Source organism: Cetorhinus maximus, chromosome 1, assembly GCF_964194155.1.
Source record: "Cetorhinus maximus chromosome 1, sCetMax3.hap1.1, whole genome shotgun sequence".
NCBI classification, from domain to species: domain Eukaryota; kingdom Metazoa; phylum Chordata; class Chondrichthyes; order Lamniformes; family Cetorhinidae; genus Cetorhinus; species Cetorhinus maximus.
Genome location: NC_135879.1, coordinates 71658093 through 71677598, shown reverse-complemented (window position 1 = coordinate 71677598; position 19506 = coordinate 71658093). Strand labels below are relative to the sequence as shown.

At 44.8% G+C, this 19506-nt stretch overlaps 1 protein-coding gene across 2 annotated transcripts in view; it reads right to left on the bottom strand.

Annotated features, from left to right (window-relative positions):
• Nucleotides 1-19506, bottom strand: part of tll1 (tolloid-like 1) — a 441724-nt gene that overhangs the window by 9967 nt on the left and 412251 nt on the right. For both annotated transcript variants that reach the window (XM_078542318.1, XM_078542328.1), the window contains exon 20: nucleotides 10774-10987. In XM_078542318.1, coding sequence (XP_078398444.1) covers nucleotides 10774-10987 — 214 coding nt within the window. The remainder of the gene's footprint in view (nucleotides 1-10773; nucleotides 10988-19506) is intronic.

The following is a 19506-nucleotide window of genomic DNA, read 5'->3' as shown; positions in this document are numbered from 1 at the left end:
TAGAGTAACCTTGGGATCACAATCTGGTGAGCACATCGCACTTTCTGATCCACAGCAGGCGGAGGCAGGGAGTTCCAAGGTCCCCGGCACCCGGAGGACTGCTGGAGGCCAAAATGTTGCTGAGTCAGATGACGAGCCTCTGGACTCGGTCTTGTCACAGTTGCTGGAGCTGCAAAGGCAAACTTGGGAACATCAGGAAGGAGTGTCCGCTGCACTCCTCAGATTACAAGGCACAATGGAGGAGACCGTCCATCTTCAGGCCGAGGTGATAGCGCCATCATTGCAATGCACCGAGGTCAACACTGGTAGGGTGGCAGCCGCCATAGAGACCTAGATACAGGATGTCACTCCTGCACTGCTGTGTGGGCTCAACTCCATCGCTGATGCCATCGTTGTCCTCCAACAGTGTGTACATGAGAGGGGTGCTGGGCAACTCAATCTCACTCCAGCTACCCTTCTGCTCACAGAGTCACTCAGGGGCTCTCGGGCACCCATAGGGAGGAGGATTAGCAGGCGCACACTCCGGGGCCATCCACCCAGGTGACTCTGGGAGTGACCGCCATCCGAATCCCATCTTCCTGTGACCTCTGCAGCTCCAGCTTCACAGGCTGAGGAGGGTGCCACTGCCACACAGCAGGACCCCGAAAGCAGTCCGGGGCCCTCCAGAGGATGCCCACCAAAGTCATCACAGACAGGGCGTCACTGTCAGCAGGCTGGCTCCGCCTCTGCTCTGGATGTTCAGGGAGCACCAAGACATAGTGGCAGGGTTAGGAAAGTTAGGTAAAAGTAGCTGCACAGCCTGGCCACGGGTGTTGATCACTTATACCTACTGTTCATTATTGTCAATAAACTCTCAAGAATGTCTGCCTATGGCTCCTTGTTCCGATGAGCAGTATGCGTATCACTCAGATGTGAAACCATTCTGCGCAAGATAAGTACAGGTGTCCCAGTCCACGGCCTCTTCCCTGTGCTCTGTACAGCCTTCAAACCACAGTGATGGTCCAGCCTCACACTCCCTGGAAACATAACTGATGCCTGCACCTCGATGGTGCAGGTCATTGCTGCCAGAATGTAGTGGGCATGGGCCATAGAGTTCTCTCATTCGCTCTGTGTGCTCTCAACACCTTTAAGGTGGGGCTGGCCCCCATTTCACCAGCATCTGCAACCAGTGATGCTGTGCATCACCGATCGAGTGACTATTAAGGCCTCCACTGCATCTCCATGACAGGGGCATTCTCACGGAGGGTACTGGTGCTGCCATAAGCCAGGCTGGAGTCAAACGTTCACAACTGTGATGTGAGGATCTATGGGGACATCTCACTGCATGTCATCATTATCCTCCAAAAATCTGGCAGCTATGAGGGCCTCCTGAATGCACCTACCTCATCTAGCCACTGCAAGAGCCTCATCCCTATCATTGTCACCACTGAGAACCCCTCACCCTCATCCCTGTCGGCATCCTGCACATTGGAGGAGACCTCCAGCTTCTCCAGCTTCTCCATCTTCTCCTCAGCCAGCTCCTCTCCTGGTTGGTTATACCAGGTTGTAAAGGGTGCAGCAGATGACGACGATGCGTGACACCCTCTGCAGACTGTATTGCAGGGCTCCACCAGACCGATCCAGGCACCGGAGCCCCATCTTCAGCATCCCGATGGTCTGCTCCACCAAGTTGTGAGCTGCTGCATGTGCCTCACTCTGCTGCAGTCTGAGGCCACCACACGGGTGTCATCAGCCACGGCCTCTGTGGGTAGCCCTTGTCCCCAAGGAGCCAACCCTGCAGCTTTTGTGGACCCTGGAAGACTGCAGGGATCTGCATGCGACTCAGGATGTAGGCGTCGTGCACACTCCCTGCAAACCATGCACACGCCTGCAGGATGCATTTCTGGTGGTCGCTTATCTGCATGTTCAGTGAGGAAGCCCTTGTGGTTGATGAAGTCCGCCGAATGTAGCGACAGAGACCTGAGCACCACATGAGTGCAGTCAATCGCACCCTAGACCTGTGGGAATCCTATAAACAACAGGTGAGCTGTGGTGAATGCTGCTGTTCACTCACCTCAGTTCCCCAAAAGTGAAGGCCGCCAAGTGCACGTCGCCTGTGTGCTGTTGTGAAACATGTTGGCATGCTTTCCTGCAGTCATGGACGGACGTTACAACAGGGTTCCAAGAGCCTGGCAGGATGGCCTTTTAATTACATGCTAATGTATTACAATTAGCTTCCCGCTGACCGATGACGGGAAACGTAGTCCACCGTACACAGGCTGAGCTGACGATCGCGACCTGCCTTCACGCCATCGTAAAGCAGGTCACGCCATAGTTTCCGCTCATGCCGCTCAGAAAATTCCATTTAATATTTCCAAATTTTGGGCTGGATTTTATGTGCCCCTGCTAGGCGGGTTTTTGGAGAGGATGGGGCATGGATAGTAGGTTGGGTGACTGGCCCACCCCCGAGCTGGCCCTCATAATATGCTAGGTGGGCGGGTGCTGAAATCAGCAGCACGCCATATGTAAATACATAATTAAAGGTCTATTAGGTTTGTTAACAAGCCTATTGACCTGGCTAATATGCTGCCCACGGCATAATATGGCTTGCGTAGGCAGGCAGGTGGGAGTGGGCAGGCTGTTTTTTTACAGCTTACATGAAAAAAGGCTGGAAAGGAAAGGGGGGGTCACCTTATTCGGGGCGGTGTCCTCTGTGCATCAGGCCCCCCCGCCCCCCAGGGCATTACCCCCACTTCTTTCTGCACTGCCTGCTCTCCAAAACCCAGCCCCTCACCACTTCCCCTGCCTTCCCTGGGCTCCAGGCCCCCTCCCTGCCCTAAAATCCAAAGGCTTGTCTTTCCAGGGCAGCCATCCATCTTCTTCATGCTTCTTCTTGTGATCCCGACAGAGCTCACTACTGAACTCTGGCACTGCCGGGAGCGCTGGTCAATCAGGTTGGCCAGCAGCTCCTGAGGACTCCCTCCCACTAAGGAACGGAAGTCGCACTCTCAACCTCTTTAGCATGTGGGGCAGGCTTCTTCCGGGTGCGTCAGCTGCAGGCCAACTTTCCTTCGGTGGGGGGTGAGCAGTTCCACCACTCCTTGTAAAATGTAGCCCTTTGACTCATCTGCAAATATATATGTCACTGCTCCCTGAGGAACCTTTACTTTTCATTCATTCATGGGATGTGGGCATCGCTGGCTCAGCCAGCATTTATTGCCCATCCCTAATTGTTCCACTATAAACCTTCCACCAATCTGAAAAATGTTCACCACTACTCTGTTTCCTGTTACTCAGCCAAATTCATATCCATGCTGCTACTCTCTTTTATTTCATGAGTTCTAACTTTGCTCACAAACCTGTTTATCAAATGCCGTTTATAAGTCCATGTAGACCTCATCAACCACATTACCCTCATCGACCCTCTCTGTTACCTCATCAAAAAACTCAAGCAAGTTAGTCAATCACAATATGCCCTTAACAAATCCGTGTTGGCCTTCACACACTTGCCGCCTATTTTTGCTGCGTATCTAATTTCTTGATCAGAAATTGCAGTAAATTGTGCTCTCTCTATTTGAAGCTCTCACATAAAACAGATAACATTAAAGTTCTAAAAGCCTGCCAGACAGATGTACAGTAAAGAACAATAATAGAAAGCAGCTGTTAGCTGATGTTTAGACTCAGCATGATTTAGAGGGAAGCACAGCTGTGTTTTGGAAGAATATTTCCAAGATTAAGATTTCACCATCAGAAAGAACCTAGATTGATCAAAAAATAGACTTCTCTGATTCAAAAATGTCAACAACCGATGTAATTTAAAGCATGTTCCACTTCAACATACCCAAATTCAAAATATGATTCGCACTTAACCTGAGTAAAGGTTTATCTGGCACTCTAAATGTATATTTTGGCACCGGTTAAAATGCAGTCTTAGGCTGATACCAATCTACAGCAGTAAAGGACTAACAGCCCTAAGTTGTACAGCTGGCCGCCCTATTACTGAATATTCAGGGCTTTGTATTAGTATGCTCAAACACATGGAGAGCTCTGTTTATCAACACTCTCATGCTGGTTTAACTTCCTATCCACTATTAGCTAACATTAAAAGAGTTCAAGTTTAGAAAAAGCTCTCAGGTGATTCAATGAATGATTTGTAACCATTTTAAACTGGGCTTTACCCTGGGCTGTGGTCATATTTCAGAGGTTGCTGAGAGTACACAGCTGTCCTCCTGACTTTTGCCTATTTGCTCTTTGAGTGGGTGACCTTGTACCCAAATCACACCACATAGTTTGTCTTGATGTATAATTGGCCTACAAATGTAAGGTGTTTTTAAAACTGTTGTGTTAATGATTACTATTGCAAATGCTGAGACTTCATAATAATCTATATATTGTCTTGGAGGCCCTCCAAATAAATTTAACGCCCATGGAAAGCAAATAAACTAACAAGCTGTTATTATTTTTGTCCACTGCAATTTCTGAATAGATTCCGACAAAATATCAGATTTATGTAAAGCAACCATGTCTTTTTTTATTCTGTCTTCAGAATTTATTTATCCTTTCATTTTACTTAACAAAGTAAATGAATTGCCACTAGTAGCATTCGAGATGCCATGTACTACCAGAAGGGTTAATATTTGGTTGTTCTTCTGAAAGCAGCACTTTCTCCTATGATAACTTAAGGCCTTCCCTGAAGGTGCTGCCTCCTTGCTGTCCTGGGTCATAGTTCCATAGGCACCCAATCACCGTCTTGATATTTCACCCAAGCAGTCATTGCTCAAGTGTAGGTCTGCAACATCAACAATCACAAGCTATTTAGTGAGAGACTAGAGCACTGTATTCCATTCTGGGCACCACACATCAGGAAGGATAATGTAGCGTCAAAGGGGCTGTGATACAGATTCACTTGAATGATACAGGGACTGAAAGGGTTCAATTATGAAGACTTTATTTTACTCGCCGCTTTAGCCGTGCTTGGCAGTTTCAGGAGAGTTATGGCTGCAGATTGTAACTCTTTCGAGTACATTCACAGTTCTTGGTTTCCGGGAGTGGGACATGAACCCACAACCTTCTGATTCAAAGGCGAGGGTGCTATGGACTGAGCCACAGCTGACACCTCTCAATTATGAAGACAGGTCATGTAAACTTGGCTTGTATCCCTTTAGTGTAGAACATTATGAGTGATTAAATGAGGTGATTAAACTGATTAAAGGATTTTATAGGCTAGTTAGAAACTATTTCCTCTAGTTGGGAGGTCCAGAACAAGGGGGCATAACCTTAAAATTTCACCTAAGCCATTCAGGACACCAAGGGTAATGGAAATTTGGAACTCTCTCCCCCAAAAGGCTGTTCAGGCTAGGTCAACTGAAAATTTAAAAGCTGAGGTTGATCAATTTTTGTTAGGCAAGGGTGTTAAGGCTTCTGAAACCAAGATGGATTAATGGAATTAAAATGCAGATCAGCTATGGTTTATTTGAATGGTGGAACGGGCTCTAGGGACTAAATGGCCTCCTCCTGTTCCTATCTTCCTGTGTGATTCTGTCTTCATCTGATATATATACACTTCCAGAAGAATTCATTAGATATCAGGTGGAAGCAAGAGATCCTGCCAACTCTCCCTTTCAAACCCAAAGAAGCTAAGGCAAAATATAACGTGCCCAACTATCACATACTTTTACCATCACCAGGCTGAGAATAGTTATGTTGACAGAGACTATGGTTCAAGCCTGGGACATTTCTTATTTGTTTGACAATTAAGTTCCTGAACCATTGGAGTGCAATCTTCTAGAAAGGTTATTCAGCAAGTCTCAGAATAGAAAATTATCCCACAAATACAGGAGAACAAGCATTGCATAAACACCACAGGCAAGAGTGAAGTTTGGGAAGACACAGTCAGAATCTGTACTCTACAGCCAGCTGAGAAACAACCCATTTCATACTGGGGCATGTATTTAGCATTAAAAGGAAATTGGGTTTGATGTTAATGCTGCATTAGATTTATTTAATCAATTGGAACAGTAGAGGGTGCTATAAACCTTCCCATGTCTTCACTGAAGCATTTCTATATAGAATTTCATCTGCCATCTTGAAAGTCTTATTAATGGTTAACTTTAAAAATGATGACCAATTGCAACCCCAACACATTCACTTTAATATGATCCGCCATCAAACTAGTTTCAGTGTAGTGCCATGACTCAATGACACACTAAACATTACATAAGATAAATGCACTTTGCAGTATCAGTATGCTACTGAACTCTTGAAATCTCTGCGATTGGCACTCAAAAGTTTACCTGTAACACCTGTACAACACGCTTCCCCATTTGCCTTTCTATTGCTGTTGCTCCAAATCAAGACCTACCAACACTTGGAAACATGTAATCCATAGACAATAAAATTTCAGTATCATGCCATTAAATGTAACTAGGGGCATGGTTCAATCTATGAGACACATGAAAATGCATATCTATGATATCATTAGCTGCCCAGAAGTGTCCTGCTTTAAAGAGCATTGTCAATGGTGAGAGTACCATTTTTCTGCCATCATTGACACATTTTCAGTATTTAAAGTCCTGAAAAAGTACCATCAGTCTCTAATAAAAGCAGGAAATGCTGAAAATACTCAACAGGTCAAGCAGGATCTGTGGAGAGAAGAACAGAATTAATGCCTCAAAGTCTTTTACCAGAACTCCCCAACCTGCTTAGTGTTTCCAGCCTATTCTGTTTTTATTTCGGATTTCCAGCATCTGCATATTTTGCTTTTCCGCCGTTGGTCTCAGCTCTGCATATTTCCCTGATCGTTTGCAGTCATAGCATTCGGTTAGTTTTGAAACTAGTCTGTGGATGTGAACACACATCCCACATCCCACTTCATGGTGAAACATGTCAAAGCAGCGCATTTTCATTTTAAAAAATCTAAACAGCACAGTCACTACAAATGTGGCATTTGGCTAACTGAGAGACCAAACAAAAGTATTAAGGTGCTATATACAAGGGAATACATTTCACTTGAAATTTGTTTTGAGAAATATGCTGAGCATTTTTGTCTTAATTATTGGAGTTAGGTGATCCTGTGTCGAGTTATTATCCTCAATTACTATTACAATCTGCAACTCAGTCAAATGTGACTGACAGTTAAAAATGACATTTGCCACAAGGTGGCATTATTACGCCACACAGTGAACAATACATCAGTACAGCTAACCTGACTTTCAACTCTGTTTAAATTAAAGGGTTTCAAATGGTGTGGAAAAAAATAACACTACCTGAGTCCAACAACTCCCATGTATATAGCACATTTAATGTAGGGAAAATGTCCCAAGACAATTCACAGCAGCGTGAGGAAAAAAACGGACAAAAACCAAAGGAGAAAGTGGTAAAAACAAAAAACTACTGCGGATGCTGGAAATCCAAAACAAAAACAGAATTACCTGGAAAAACTCAGCAGGTCAGGCAGCATCGGCGGAGAAGAAAAGAGTTGACGTTTCAAGTCCTCATGACCCTTCAACAGAACAGTTCTGTTGAAGGGTCATGAGGACTCGAAACGTCAACTCTTTTCTTCTCCGTCGATGCTGCCAGACCTGCTGAGTTTTTCCAGGTAATTCTGTTTTTGTAAAGGAGAAAGTGGGCCTGATTTTAGCTGTCCAAGTGGATGGAGTTTGAGTGAGTTAAAATCTTGCCCATTAATAATTAGGAGGGGCAGTCAAAAGTTTGGTCAAAGAGATGGGCTTTAAAGAGGGTTTTAAGGAGGAAGGGGAGGGAATTCCAGAGACTGATACCTTGTCAGCTAAAGGAACAGCTACTGGTAGGGTGAAGGTCGGGATTAGAGAAACAGAAAGGTCCTGAGGGTGATATTTGCAACGACGACTGCTTTGCTCCTGAGGCTGGGAATAAACTATCTCACAATTATGGACCAAACGGCCTGTTTCTGTGTTGTATAACTCAATGACAATGTGGCCTCCCTGCTTCTAGAAGCAAATGCGTGACTTCCTTCATGTTATGGTGATGCCTACAAAGGTAGGGCCATAGAAATGAACTGTTGAACTAAAATTTAACTGAAAGCAATTGTTTGGTTCCAAAAGCTGTCGAGTTGCATGGTATTTTGTAATTTTTAAAAATTGATTTTGCAAAACTTCTGATAAATGTACAAATTTAAGAGACATACATGAAGGCAGGAAATTGCCTTTCATAGCATTTATACAATTGAAAACTGTTTTATGAAAAAGTTTACTAATATACAACTAAACCAGCCCAAACAGTCTGTTTGACGCGGCATTGGAAAAGGCAAGCAGAAACGAAAAGCTCAGCTGGCTGAGAAGAGGGCCCAGAGAAAACAGGCCAGTGAATCCTGCACCTTCTCAGCCCACTGTCTTCCTCTGCATAAAAGGTGGCAGAGACTGACATGCCAGAGTGGGGCCCCTGAGCCACACCAGGTGATGCTTAAGACAGAGTTGATCACCATGACACAAACCATCGTCTTATGAGATGGAAGACTGCCACAGAACTACACCTGTAAGAAATAGACAATAGTGCATTAAAATGAGTTCTGACAAAAGGTCATTGACCCTAAACGTTAACTCTGACTTGGATTATCACCACGACGAACAGGTTCTCCGTCATGGCGAACATCCTGGAAATGGCTGAAATTTCTTAGTTCCGGTCCCAAACCAAGCATCTGCCGTCTTCGTGGGGACGGGACTGGAGTTGGGCCAGGGTTTGCAAATGCACGACTCCCAGCAGCAGCTGGCCATTTAAATCGCCAGCTGCCTCTACTGAAGGGGGATTTTGGAAGAACAGCACTATGGAACCCAGAGTGTGCAGATTAGAACAGATAAGTGGAGGTCTGAACTTGGTGCATTCATTTGGATAGCCAGGGTAACCCTTTAGCGAGGTAAGGTATTGCTTTGGATGTGGTCCTGGGCCATCTTTGGGAGAGGTAAGGCACCCTTTGGGATTGTTAAAAGCGAACATGATTATGCATTTTTTTATCACAAAATCATTGGAACTGTCAAGCTGTCAAAGAGCTGTCTAACTGTCAAGGAACTGTTTATGAGCTGTCCAGCTGTCAAGGAACTGTCCAGCTGTCAAGGAACTGTCAGCTGTTAAAGAGCGGTCCAGCTTTTAAACCAGTCAAAGCTATCAAGTATCAAAGCTGTCAAGGAACTAGCTAAGGATCCGAGGTGAGTTGGCATGGAGGAGGTAAGGGCAAATGGTGGTGGGTGTGGGGCATGGGCTGGCACTAAGTTGGCATGGGGGTATGGGTGCAATGGAGGGCACTAAGTTGGCATATGGAGTAAGGAGGCCATGGGGGCTGGGTGGGGGTCATGAGTTGGCATAGATTAGCATAGATGGGCATAGGGAGTGAGTAAAGGGGTGAGGGGTGAAGGCTGGAGGGACGTTTTTAGTTTTATTATTTTTTTATTTACGTAAATACATTGCCGGAGCACAGAGGCAGGCCTTGCGCCCAGCCCACCTCTGTACCCAGCAGCCTGCACATTCCTTTTGGGGTCACCTGCCCCAGCTCCTGTTTCAGCTCGCAACCCACCCCACCACGCCACCCCCCCACCCCCCTCACAACTGAAAATCTGAACTGCAGGCGGACATTTGCCCAGCATCACCTCATAGACGTCTGTGCTGTAAATGTCTATGAGTGTATCACCTGACTTGGCAAACCCAGTCAAGGGATGAAAATGTAGGCTTCTGTTTTTCTCTCCGTGCTGCCAGACCTGCCGAGTATTTACAGCATTTCCTGTTTTTATTTCAGTGCCACCTATAGACATAACGTGCAGCTGATAACTGTGGGTGCTTTTCCAACAGAAAGATCTCAGTGCACAGACTGACATAGCTTTTCCATTCATTTGGAAATGGAATATTACAACCCACTCAGCAATTTTATAATAGACATATCACAATTAAATATTGTGAGATGTACAGTGCACTTTGTATCATTTACTATTGCTCACATATAATAGTGTGGTCAACATTGAGATAATGTTTGGTGTAATATTTGTGAAGTGGACTGCAAATCCATTCACTATATTAAACATAATAGAGCTGTATTCATTTCATGAATGGCATGCATCAAAATAGTACAGACTATAAAAAACAAAATGTGTGATATGAATTTTGAAAAACTAGTTGTAAAAGCAAGTGATGTCATAGAACCATAGAAAAGTTACAGCACAGAAGGAGGCCATTCAGCCTATCTTGTCTATGCCAGCCCGAGGGCACCCAGGTGCCCTTTCTAATCCGACCTTCCTGCACCCAGCCCATAGCCCTGCAGCTTACAGCACTTGAGGTGCAGATCCAGGTACTTTTTAAAAGAGTTTAAAGTTTCTGTCTCTAACACCAACTTGGGCAGCGAATTCCAGACACCCACTACTCTCTGCGTAAAAAAGTTCTTCCTCATGTCCCCCCTGCACCTTCTGCTACTTATCTTGAACCTATGTCCCCTGGTTCTAGAATTCTCCACCATGGGAAACAATTTTATCCTGTCCACCCTATCTATTCCCCTCATAATTTTGTACACAAGTGATGTTAATGGACATAAGATAACACAACCCAATAATAATTAATAATGATCTTGTACAGCATGGAAAACTATGGCCCATGTAGATGTCAGAAATAAAAGAGACAGTCATCCCTATGATCTCCCAAATTATTATTTCTCACTCAACTTATGGTATATCTTCGACATTTGAAGAAAAGGCTTTTCTTTTATTGATGAAAGCAGCTCTCATCTTTACTACCCGAAAAATGGGATGTCCTAAAGCTTCAGCATCTCGCCAAACTTACCAGTGGAGTGGGTAGCCTGGAAACCTTTCCTTTGTACAGATGCATCTGAAACAAATCTGATAAACATCTTGTTTCCAGTGGAGATGACAGGAGCTGGAATGATGCTGCCACAGAATCGTCCCAGAATTGCAAATTTATCAGTCTCTCCGTCAAACACTTCTAGATGATCGTAAGCACATTCCTGGTGTTGTTCAATCTCAAATTCATTAAAAGCCTAGAAAACAAAAACATAACTGACTGTGGAATATTTCCTCCTGACATACATTTATTGTGCTGTATACATTTTAGCATGCTTATTAATATCTGGATCAACCACCAAGGAGGGAAATGACATTGGTTGGGGTTTGATAGTCAGGAAGAATTCTCGATTTCAGTGAAATGTTGATGGAGATTTTATCCAATTTTTTGTTTTAGTTTCAGAGTTTTTACACCAGGGACTCAAGCTGTGAATTGCAGACCTTGATTATAAAAGAAGCAATATGCTGCTTTGCACCTAAGTATGTAACCTAATCTTTAAAGAGCGAGGTTCTAAGGGCTGGATTTAATGCAGTCCGTCACAGTGGCAACCATGGTCATATTTAATTGCAGGAGAGGCTCCAAGTTAATCTCCCGATGGAAAGAGAACCTTCCACGATTAAGTAGGAAGGCAGAAGGGGCTGATGTGGGATTCCCGGACACTGGTGACAGGATGTCAATTAGGCTCATTGATGAGCCAATCAACACCCATTATTCCTGAGGCCACTGCAATTTAGTGGTACCTCAGGGGTTTACAAGCGTCGCATGGCTTTCCCATGCCCTTGGAAGGCTGCTCAGCCAACAGCAGCCTCCTGGGGTGGGGGTTCTTCTTTATCAGGCACTCTCCCGTTGGGCTGCCCCCGATGTTTCCCGACCGGTTGATGAGATGCTCGTTGGCCCTACAAAACCCAGCCCTGAATGTGAACATAAGATTTCATATTTTATGAGGCAAACTAGTAACCTATAATATTGATGTCACTGCCCAGTACCTGACTTCAGATAACCTCATGTTCTGGGGCATCTTGTAGGATGTTTTACTGAGATAACACAGATGTAATATATGTCCAATCAGGTTGCGAGCATCCATCACGTAGCTTATTAATAGACAATCGCTAGTTTCCCAGATATTTGCTACGCAGCACACTGACCTGCTCAACAAATAGATAAGTAATGAGCAGGCTTTGTGTAATTTAACCTTTACAGCAAGATTTAATGAAATCTCTTTGAACATCCTCTGTGGTGAACCAATGACCTTTTGGGATTTTAAAAGTTTAAGATTCAACCACTGTACTTAAGCAAAAAGAGTTTTTTCAAAATTCATTTGCGGGATGTAAGCATCACTGGCTAGGTTAGCATTTATTGCCCATCCTTAATTGCCCTTGAGAAGGTGGTGGTGAGCTGCCTTCTTGAACCACTGCAGTCCATGTGGTGTAGGTACAGTGAAGGAACGGCGATATATTTCCTAGTCAGGTTGGTTAGTGATTTGCAGGGGAACTTCCAGGTCATGGTGTTCCCATCTATCTGCTGCCCTTCTTCTAGATGATAGTGGTCGTAGGTTTGGAAGGTGCTGTCTAAGGAGCCTTGGTGAATTCCTGCAGTGCATCTTGTAGGTGGTACACACTGCTGCTACTGTGCATTGGTGGAGGAGGGAGTGAATGTTTGTGGATGTGCTGCCAATCAACTGGGCTGCTTTGTCCTGGATGGTGTCAACTTCTTGAGTGTTGTGGGAGCTGCACTCACCCAGGAAAGTGGGGAGTATTCCATCACACTCCTGAATTGTGTCTTGTAGATGGTGGGCAGGCTCTGGCAAGTCAGGAGGTGAGTTACTTGTCGCAGGATTCCTAGGCTTTGACCTGCTCTTGTAGCCACGGTATTTATATGGCTAGTCCAATTCAGTTTCTGGTCAATGGTAACCCCCAGGATATTGATAGTGGGGGATTCAGTGATGGTAATGCCATTGAACATCAAGTGGTTTTGGTTAGATTCTCTTTTGTTGGAGATAGTCATTGCTTGGCACCTGTGTGGCTCGAATGTTACTTGTCACTTGTCAGCCCAAGCCTGAATATTGTCCAGAACATTGTGCAATCATCAGCGAACATCCATACTTCTGACCTTATGATGGGAGGAATGTCATTGATGAAGCAGCTGAAGATGGTTGGGCCAAGGATGATACCCTGAGGAACTCCTGCAGTGATATCCTGCAGCTGAGATGATTGACCTCCAACAGCCACAACCATCTTCCTTTGTACTAGGTATGACTCCAACCAGTAGAGAGTTTTCGCCCTAATCCCCATTGACTCCAGTTTTGCTAGGGCTCCTTAATGCCACATTCAGTCAAATGTGGCCTTGATGCCAAGGGCAGTCACTCTCACCTCAGCTTGTGAGTTCAGCTCTTTTGTCCATGTTTGAACCAAGGCTATAATGAGGTCAGGAGCTGAGTGACCCTGGCAGAGCCCAAACTGGGTGTCAGTGAGCAGGTTATTGCCAAGCAAGTGATGCTTGATAGCACTGCTGATGACCCCTTCCTTTACTTTACTGATGATCGAGAGTAGGCTGATGGGGCAGTAATTGGCCGGGTTAGATTTGTCCTGCTTTTTGTGTACAGGACATACCTAGGAAATTTTCCACATACCCGGGTAGATGTCAGTTTTGTTGCTGTACTGGAACAGCTTGGCTAGGGGCACGGTACGTTCAGGAGCGCAAGTCTTCAGTACTATTGCCGGAATATTGTCAGGGCCCATAGCCTTTGCACCATCCAGTGCCTTCAGCCATTTCTTGATATCATGCGGAGTGAATCAAATTGGCTGAAGATTGGCATCTGTGATGCTGGGGACATCCGGAGAAGGCTGAGATGGATCATCCACTCGGGACTTCTGCTGAAGGTTGTAGCAAATGCTTCAACCTTATCTTTTGCACTGATGTGCTGGGCTCCCCCATTATTGAGGATGGGGATATTTGTGGAGCCTCCTCTTCCTGTGAGTTGTTTAATTGTACACCACTAATCATGACTAGATGTGGCAGGATTGCAGAGCTTAGACCTGATCTGTTGGTTGTGGGATTGCTTCATTCTGTCGATCGCTTGCTCCTTATGCTGTTTGGCATGCAAGTAGTCCTATGTTATAGCTTCATCAGGTTGACACCTCATTTTGAGGTATGCCTGATGCTGCTCCTAGCATGCCCTCCTGCACTCTTCATTGAACTAGGGTTGATCCCCTGTCTTAATGGTAATTGTAAATTGGGTGATATGCCAGGCCATGAGGTTATAGATTGTGTTTGAGTGCAATTCTGCTGCTGCTGATGGCCCACAGCGCCTCATTGGATGCCCAGTCTTGAGCTGCTAGACTTGTTTGAAATCTATCCCATTTAGCATGGTGGTAGTGCCACACAACACGATGGAGGGAATCCTCAATGTGAAGGCGGGACTTCATCTCCACAACGTCTGTACCGTGGTCACTCCTACCAATACTGTCATGGTCAGATGCATTTGCGTCAGGCAGTTTGGTGAGGATGAGGTCAAGTATGTTTTTCCCTCTTGTTGGTTCCCTCACCATCTGCCACAGACCCAGTCTAGTAGTTATGTCTTTTAGGACTCGACCAGCTTGGTCTGTAGTGGTGCTACCGAGCCACTCTTGGGGATGGACATTGAAGCCCCCCACCTGGAGTACATTCTACACCATTACCACCCTCAGTGCTTCCTCCAAGTGTTGTTTCACATGGAGGAGCACTGATTCATCAGCTGAGGAGAGCGCGCTACGTGCTAACCAGCAGCAGGTTTCTTTGCCCATGTTTGACCTGATGCCATGAGACTGCATGGGGTCTGGAGTCGATGCTGAGGACTCCCAGGGCAACTCCCTCCCAACTGTATACCGTTGTGCCGCCACCTCTGCTGGGTCTGTCCTGCTGGTGGGACAGGACATACCCAGGGATTGTGATGGTGGTGTCTGGGGCATTATCTGTAAGATATAATCCCATGAGGATGAGTATGTCAGGCTGCTGCTTGACTAGTCTGTGAGACAACTCTCCCAGTTTTGGCACCAGCCCCCAGATGTTAGTAAGTAGGACTGTGCAGGGTTGACAGGGCTGAATTTGCTGTTGTCGTTTTCATTGCCTAGGTCGATGCCGAGTGGTCCATCCGGTTTCATTCCTTTTTTGAGACTTTGTAGCAGTGAGTGGCTTGCTAGGCCATTTCAGAGGGTGTTTAAGAGCCTGGAGTGAAATGTAGGGCCAGACCAGGTAAGGAAAACAGATTTCCTTCCCTAAAGGGCATTAGTGAGCCAGATGGGCTTTTACAACAATCGACTGTGGTTTCATGGTCATCATTAGACTTTTAATTCCAGACTGTTATTGCTATTGTTATTCAAATTCCATCATCTGCCATGGCAGGATTCATACCCGGGTCCGCAGAGCATTACCCTGGGTCTCTGGATTACTAGTCCAGCGACAATACCACTATGCCATCACACTCCTGGCTTGTGCCTTGTAGATGGCGGACAGGCTTTGGGGAGGCAGGAGGTGAGTTACCCGCTGTAGGATTCTTAGACTCTGGCTGCTCTTGTAGCCAGAGTATTTATATGGCTAGTCCAGTTCAGTTTCTGGTCAATGGTAACCCCCAGGATACTACAAATGAGAAGATATGTGAGGCTGTTATTGTTCTAGTGGTTATCACACTCCACATTACAAATTATTTATCTCAACTATCAACCTCAGGTCATGGCCAAATTTCTCAGCTCTGCGATTGAATGAGGGATGGAATAATGAACAAGCGATTCCCACTATAAAATATTTAAATTCTCTTAAGCTCTAATTTTCCCGTTCCTGCACCTTGGTTGATTGCCTGGGCAAGGTGAATTCAACAAAACTGAGTGGGAAGGAAGACAGATCCCTCATGAAGATCACCCGATTTTCTGTCCATTCATTCAACTGTGTTGAAAGTCAGATGGGCTCCATTGTGGGCACATTCTCACTTTCTTTCCCAGTACTAACTGTGCCCAGGCAATCAAATAATCTTAGTGCAGAAACCAAGAAAGTCTCCAGAAAATGTTTGGGAAATAAAGCCATAGTTAATCTTGAACTTTCAATCTTTGTTGTGCAGCTTTGACAGTATTATGTAGTTTCCTCCTACCACCTTATTTAGTATGCAGAAAACTGTGCATTTAATTGTGTTAGAAATGGCAGGTACAAGTGGACCAATGCAGTTTACTGATATATAAGATAGACAACCAAGCTTCGATATAGCCATAGCACACTGTATCTCGGCTGTCCTGTGGTAACCTAGGAGTGTACAGTATTCTCCCTGTGGATTAAAATGTCAGCTGGAAAGGCACAAACAAACCAATGACTATACAGTCAATCAAAGAAACTATATATAATTGTTTCCATAGGCTGATGTCATTCATTGACTTACTTTTATTTTTCCAAACCAATGCTCATCATTACTCAGCAAGCAATATATGTTTGAAATTGACAACATGAGAGAAAAGGCAATAGGAAATGCTGAAAGCCTAAGATGAGGCAGATGAAATAGGAGAAGCGGAGTATAAACACCAGCACAGACGAAATGAGTTGAATGGCTTTTTTTCTGTGCTCTATAATCTATGCAATTCTATGAAATGCAATGGTTCTCAGTCCCCAGTTAGGCAAACCTCATCTCTAGAATCTCAAGTCACTTAGAAAGAAGACTTGCATGTGCACCTGTAGATCAGTATCCTCCTTTTACCTGCTTGCTTATTGTGGGGTGTAGTTTTGACAAAACTGATAGATGTGGGATGTAGAAGGTACTGGCCTGCGGGAAGAATATGGGGCAGTGGGATTCATTTAGTAAAGAACCAGCTCAGACACAATGGGGTAGAGCTTCATCTGCACCACCTGTGCAGTAATCTGGTGGAGTGGATTGCCTGCCCTTTATCGAGCTTGTCTAATTACTGCTCAATGGTAAAGATGTAAATCTATCCCGCTGTGCTGCAGACATTTGTGATTCTACAGTACTTAACCCTTGCTTTCCGAAAAAAATGTAATCGCTATTTATATTTGGTGATTCTTGTGAGGATTTTCTCCAGCACTTAGGTTTAAGCATAAGAATTCTAATGTTTTATCTTTAGTGCTGCAGCCAGTAGATAAACTGTCACAGCTGGAGACCAGAATGGTCCTTATGTTTAAATTAACTGTTGTCAATTTAGTCTAGAGGCTAATCTAGATGCTTTCTGCACTTTAAATAATTGAGAAAATTAAGCTTCCTTGCAAAATGGTGCCAAATTGCTCTCCAAATCGTTTATTTTTGGAAAATCTAACTATTCATTCATGGTTGAGCAATTTTCATATCAAGGATTTAGCCTGAAGTCACATTTCCAAATAGAAGACTCATGCATCTGCAAGTTGATTTGCAATAACAAATGGCTATTCTCATCTTGCAATATAGCATGTCATGTTCTTCTTTACTGCCCACACTAGGGTCAACATTTTCGAGCAGACGGAGAGCTTCTCTGTCTTAGCAAAAATAGCAGCATGTCTAGATCCAGCAGTCCCACCCCCCGAATCTAGCCCCCACCATTTTTGCAGGGGGGAATGGGGGCAGGTTCTAATGTGCGCATCCATGGTTTATGAAGGCAACTGCACATGTTAAGTGAAGCTGCCTCAGCCAGATCAGATTTTCACGAGTGGGATGTCCAAAACATAGCTTGTGCACTTTGGACCTGCTAGGAGAAGGTCTAAAGCTGCCTGAGTTCTTTGGAGAAGTAGGGTACTCTTTTGGAGAGGTAAGGCACCCTTTTAGATATGGTCTCAGGACACCTTTGGAAGAGGTCAGGTGCCCTTTGGGATTGTTAAATGAACGTGTGTAAAATATGCATAAACTCATTAGAAGTGTCGAGCTCATTGGAACTGTCAAGAGAACTGTCAATCTGTTAAGGCAGTTAAATGTCCTGCTCTTCAAATATTTTTTAAAATTGTCTGCAGTGTTAGTGCCGCATGATTGATGTCAAAACCTATCATTATCACAGTGGAGTGCCTGTGAGTTTACAGTTTCACTGACAGCTAAATGTTTATGAACAATACAAATGCTTGTTTTCATAAGGGATTAAAGAAGGTTAAATGTAATGAATGGGTTTTTATCAATTAGAGTGTATTCTTTGAAATAGTGCATTCGTCAATAGCCACTTAAGAACTTCATTAATCTCAGCATGGGTCCTGAGGTCTGTCCATGGTGGATCCTGGGTGAGTTGGCATGGTAGGTGTAAGGGCAAAGGCTGGTGGGTGGGGGGGCATAGGTTGGCATGAGCTGGCACTAAGTTGGCATGGGGCTATAAAGGGCCATGGGGTGGTTGTAGGGGCATAGGTTGGCATGGGGGATATGAGGGCCCATGGAGGTGGGTGGAGGGGCATAAGTGGACATGGAAGAAATGAAAGGCCATGAGGGATGGGTGGGGGGGGCATGGGAAGTGTTGAGGGTGGGGGGGCGGGTGGGAGTGGTCGGTGTGAGCGCTAGAAAGATGTTTTTCTTTCATTCATTTTTTGATATCTTCAGCAAAGTGCCAGAGCACTGAAGCAGGCCTTTTGTCCAGTCTGTCTTCGCACCCAGCAGACTCGGAACTCTTTCCAGGGTTGCCCACCACAACTCCAATTTTCAAACACCCCACACTGGAAATCAGAACTTGCGGGGTACTTTTCCTAGGTTAGGTTTGCAGAGCCAGGAATTGTTCCGACACTGTGTTCCCATTCCAGGAGCAAAAATTCAGGCCTAAGTTTATCAGTTTGGTTTTACTCAGTCAAATGCCAAAAAGCCCACTGGGAGTTGGTTTCATCTCCTGGCCTTAGGAAGTGAGCCCAACACAAATGGATGAAGTGAAGATTTCCTCTCTCTGCTGTCTGTAAAATTTCAATATGAATGAATTTAGACAGTCTCAACCCTTTTTGCTACACAACAGCCCAGAACAGAAAAATAACTATGAAAGGCTAGTGGACAAGTACAAAAATTAATTAAAAAGACTAATGAAATGTTGCCTTTTATCTCGATGGGGCTGGAATACAAAGAGTGGAAGTTACGATATAATTATATAAAACTCTGGTTAGAACCCATCTGGAGAACAGCATTCAGTATTAGGTATTTCACTTTAGTTAGGATATGTTGGCCTTGGAGTGGATACAATGCAGATTCACCAGAATGATACCAAGCTAAAAGGGTTAAGGCCAAGAGGACAGGTTGCATAGACTAGGCTTGTATTCCTTTGAGTATAGAAGATTAAGGGGCCAGCTAACTGAGGTGTTTAAGATGATTAAAGGATTTGATAGGGAAAACAATATAAACTATTTCCTCTAATTGAGGACTCCAGAACAAAGAGACAAAATGTTAAAATTAGAGCTAAGCAGTTCCAGGGTGATGTCAGGAAACGCTTCTTTTCAATAAGGGTAAGTGGAAATCTGAAACTCACTCTCCCCCAAAAGATTGTTGAGGTTAGGGGCGGAATTTTCTGTGGCCATTGGCATCGGGCGTTTTTGGAGATGTGAGTGGATAATATGGCAAGAAGGCCAAAAATCGGTTTCAGGCCATCGTGAAACCAGTTTGTAACCGTCCGCTCTGCCTGTCAATGGCAGGTCATGTTCCCGCCATCGGGAACTTCATTGTCATACATCTGCCTATCATTATAAGCCCAGCTCACCGGAATCACCCATCCATGCTGGAGCTTGTGAGCACATCGGTGTGCTTTCACAACAGCATATAAAGTG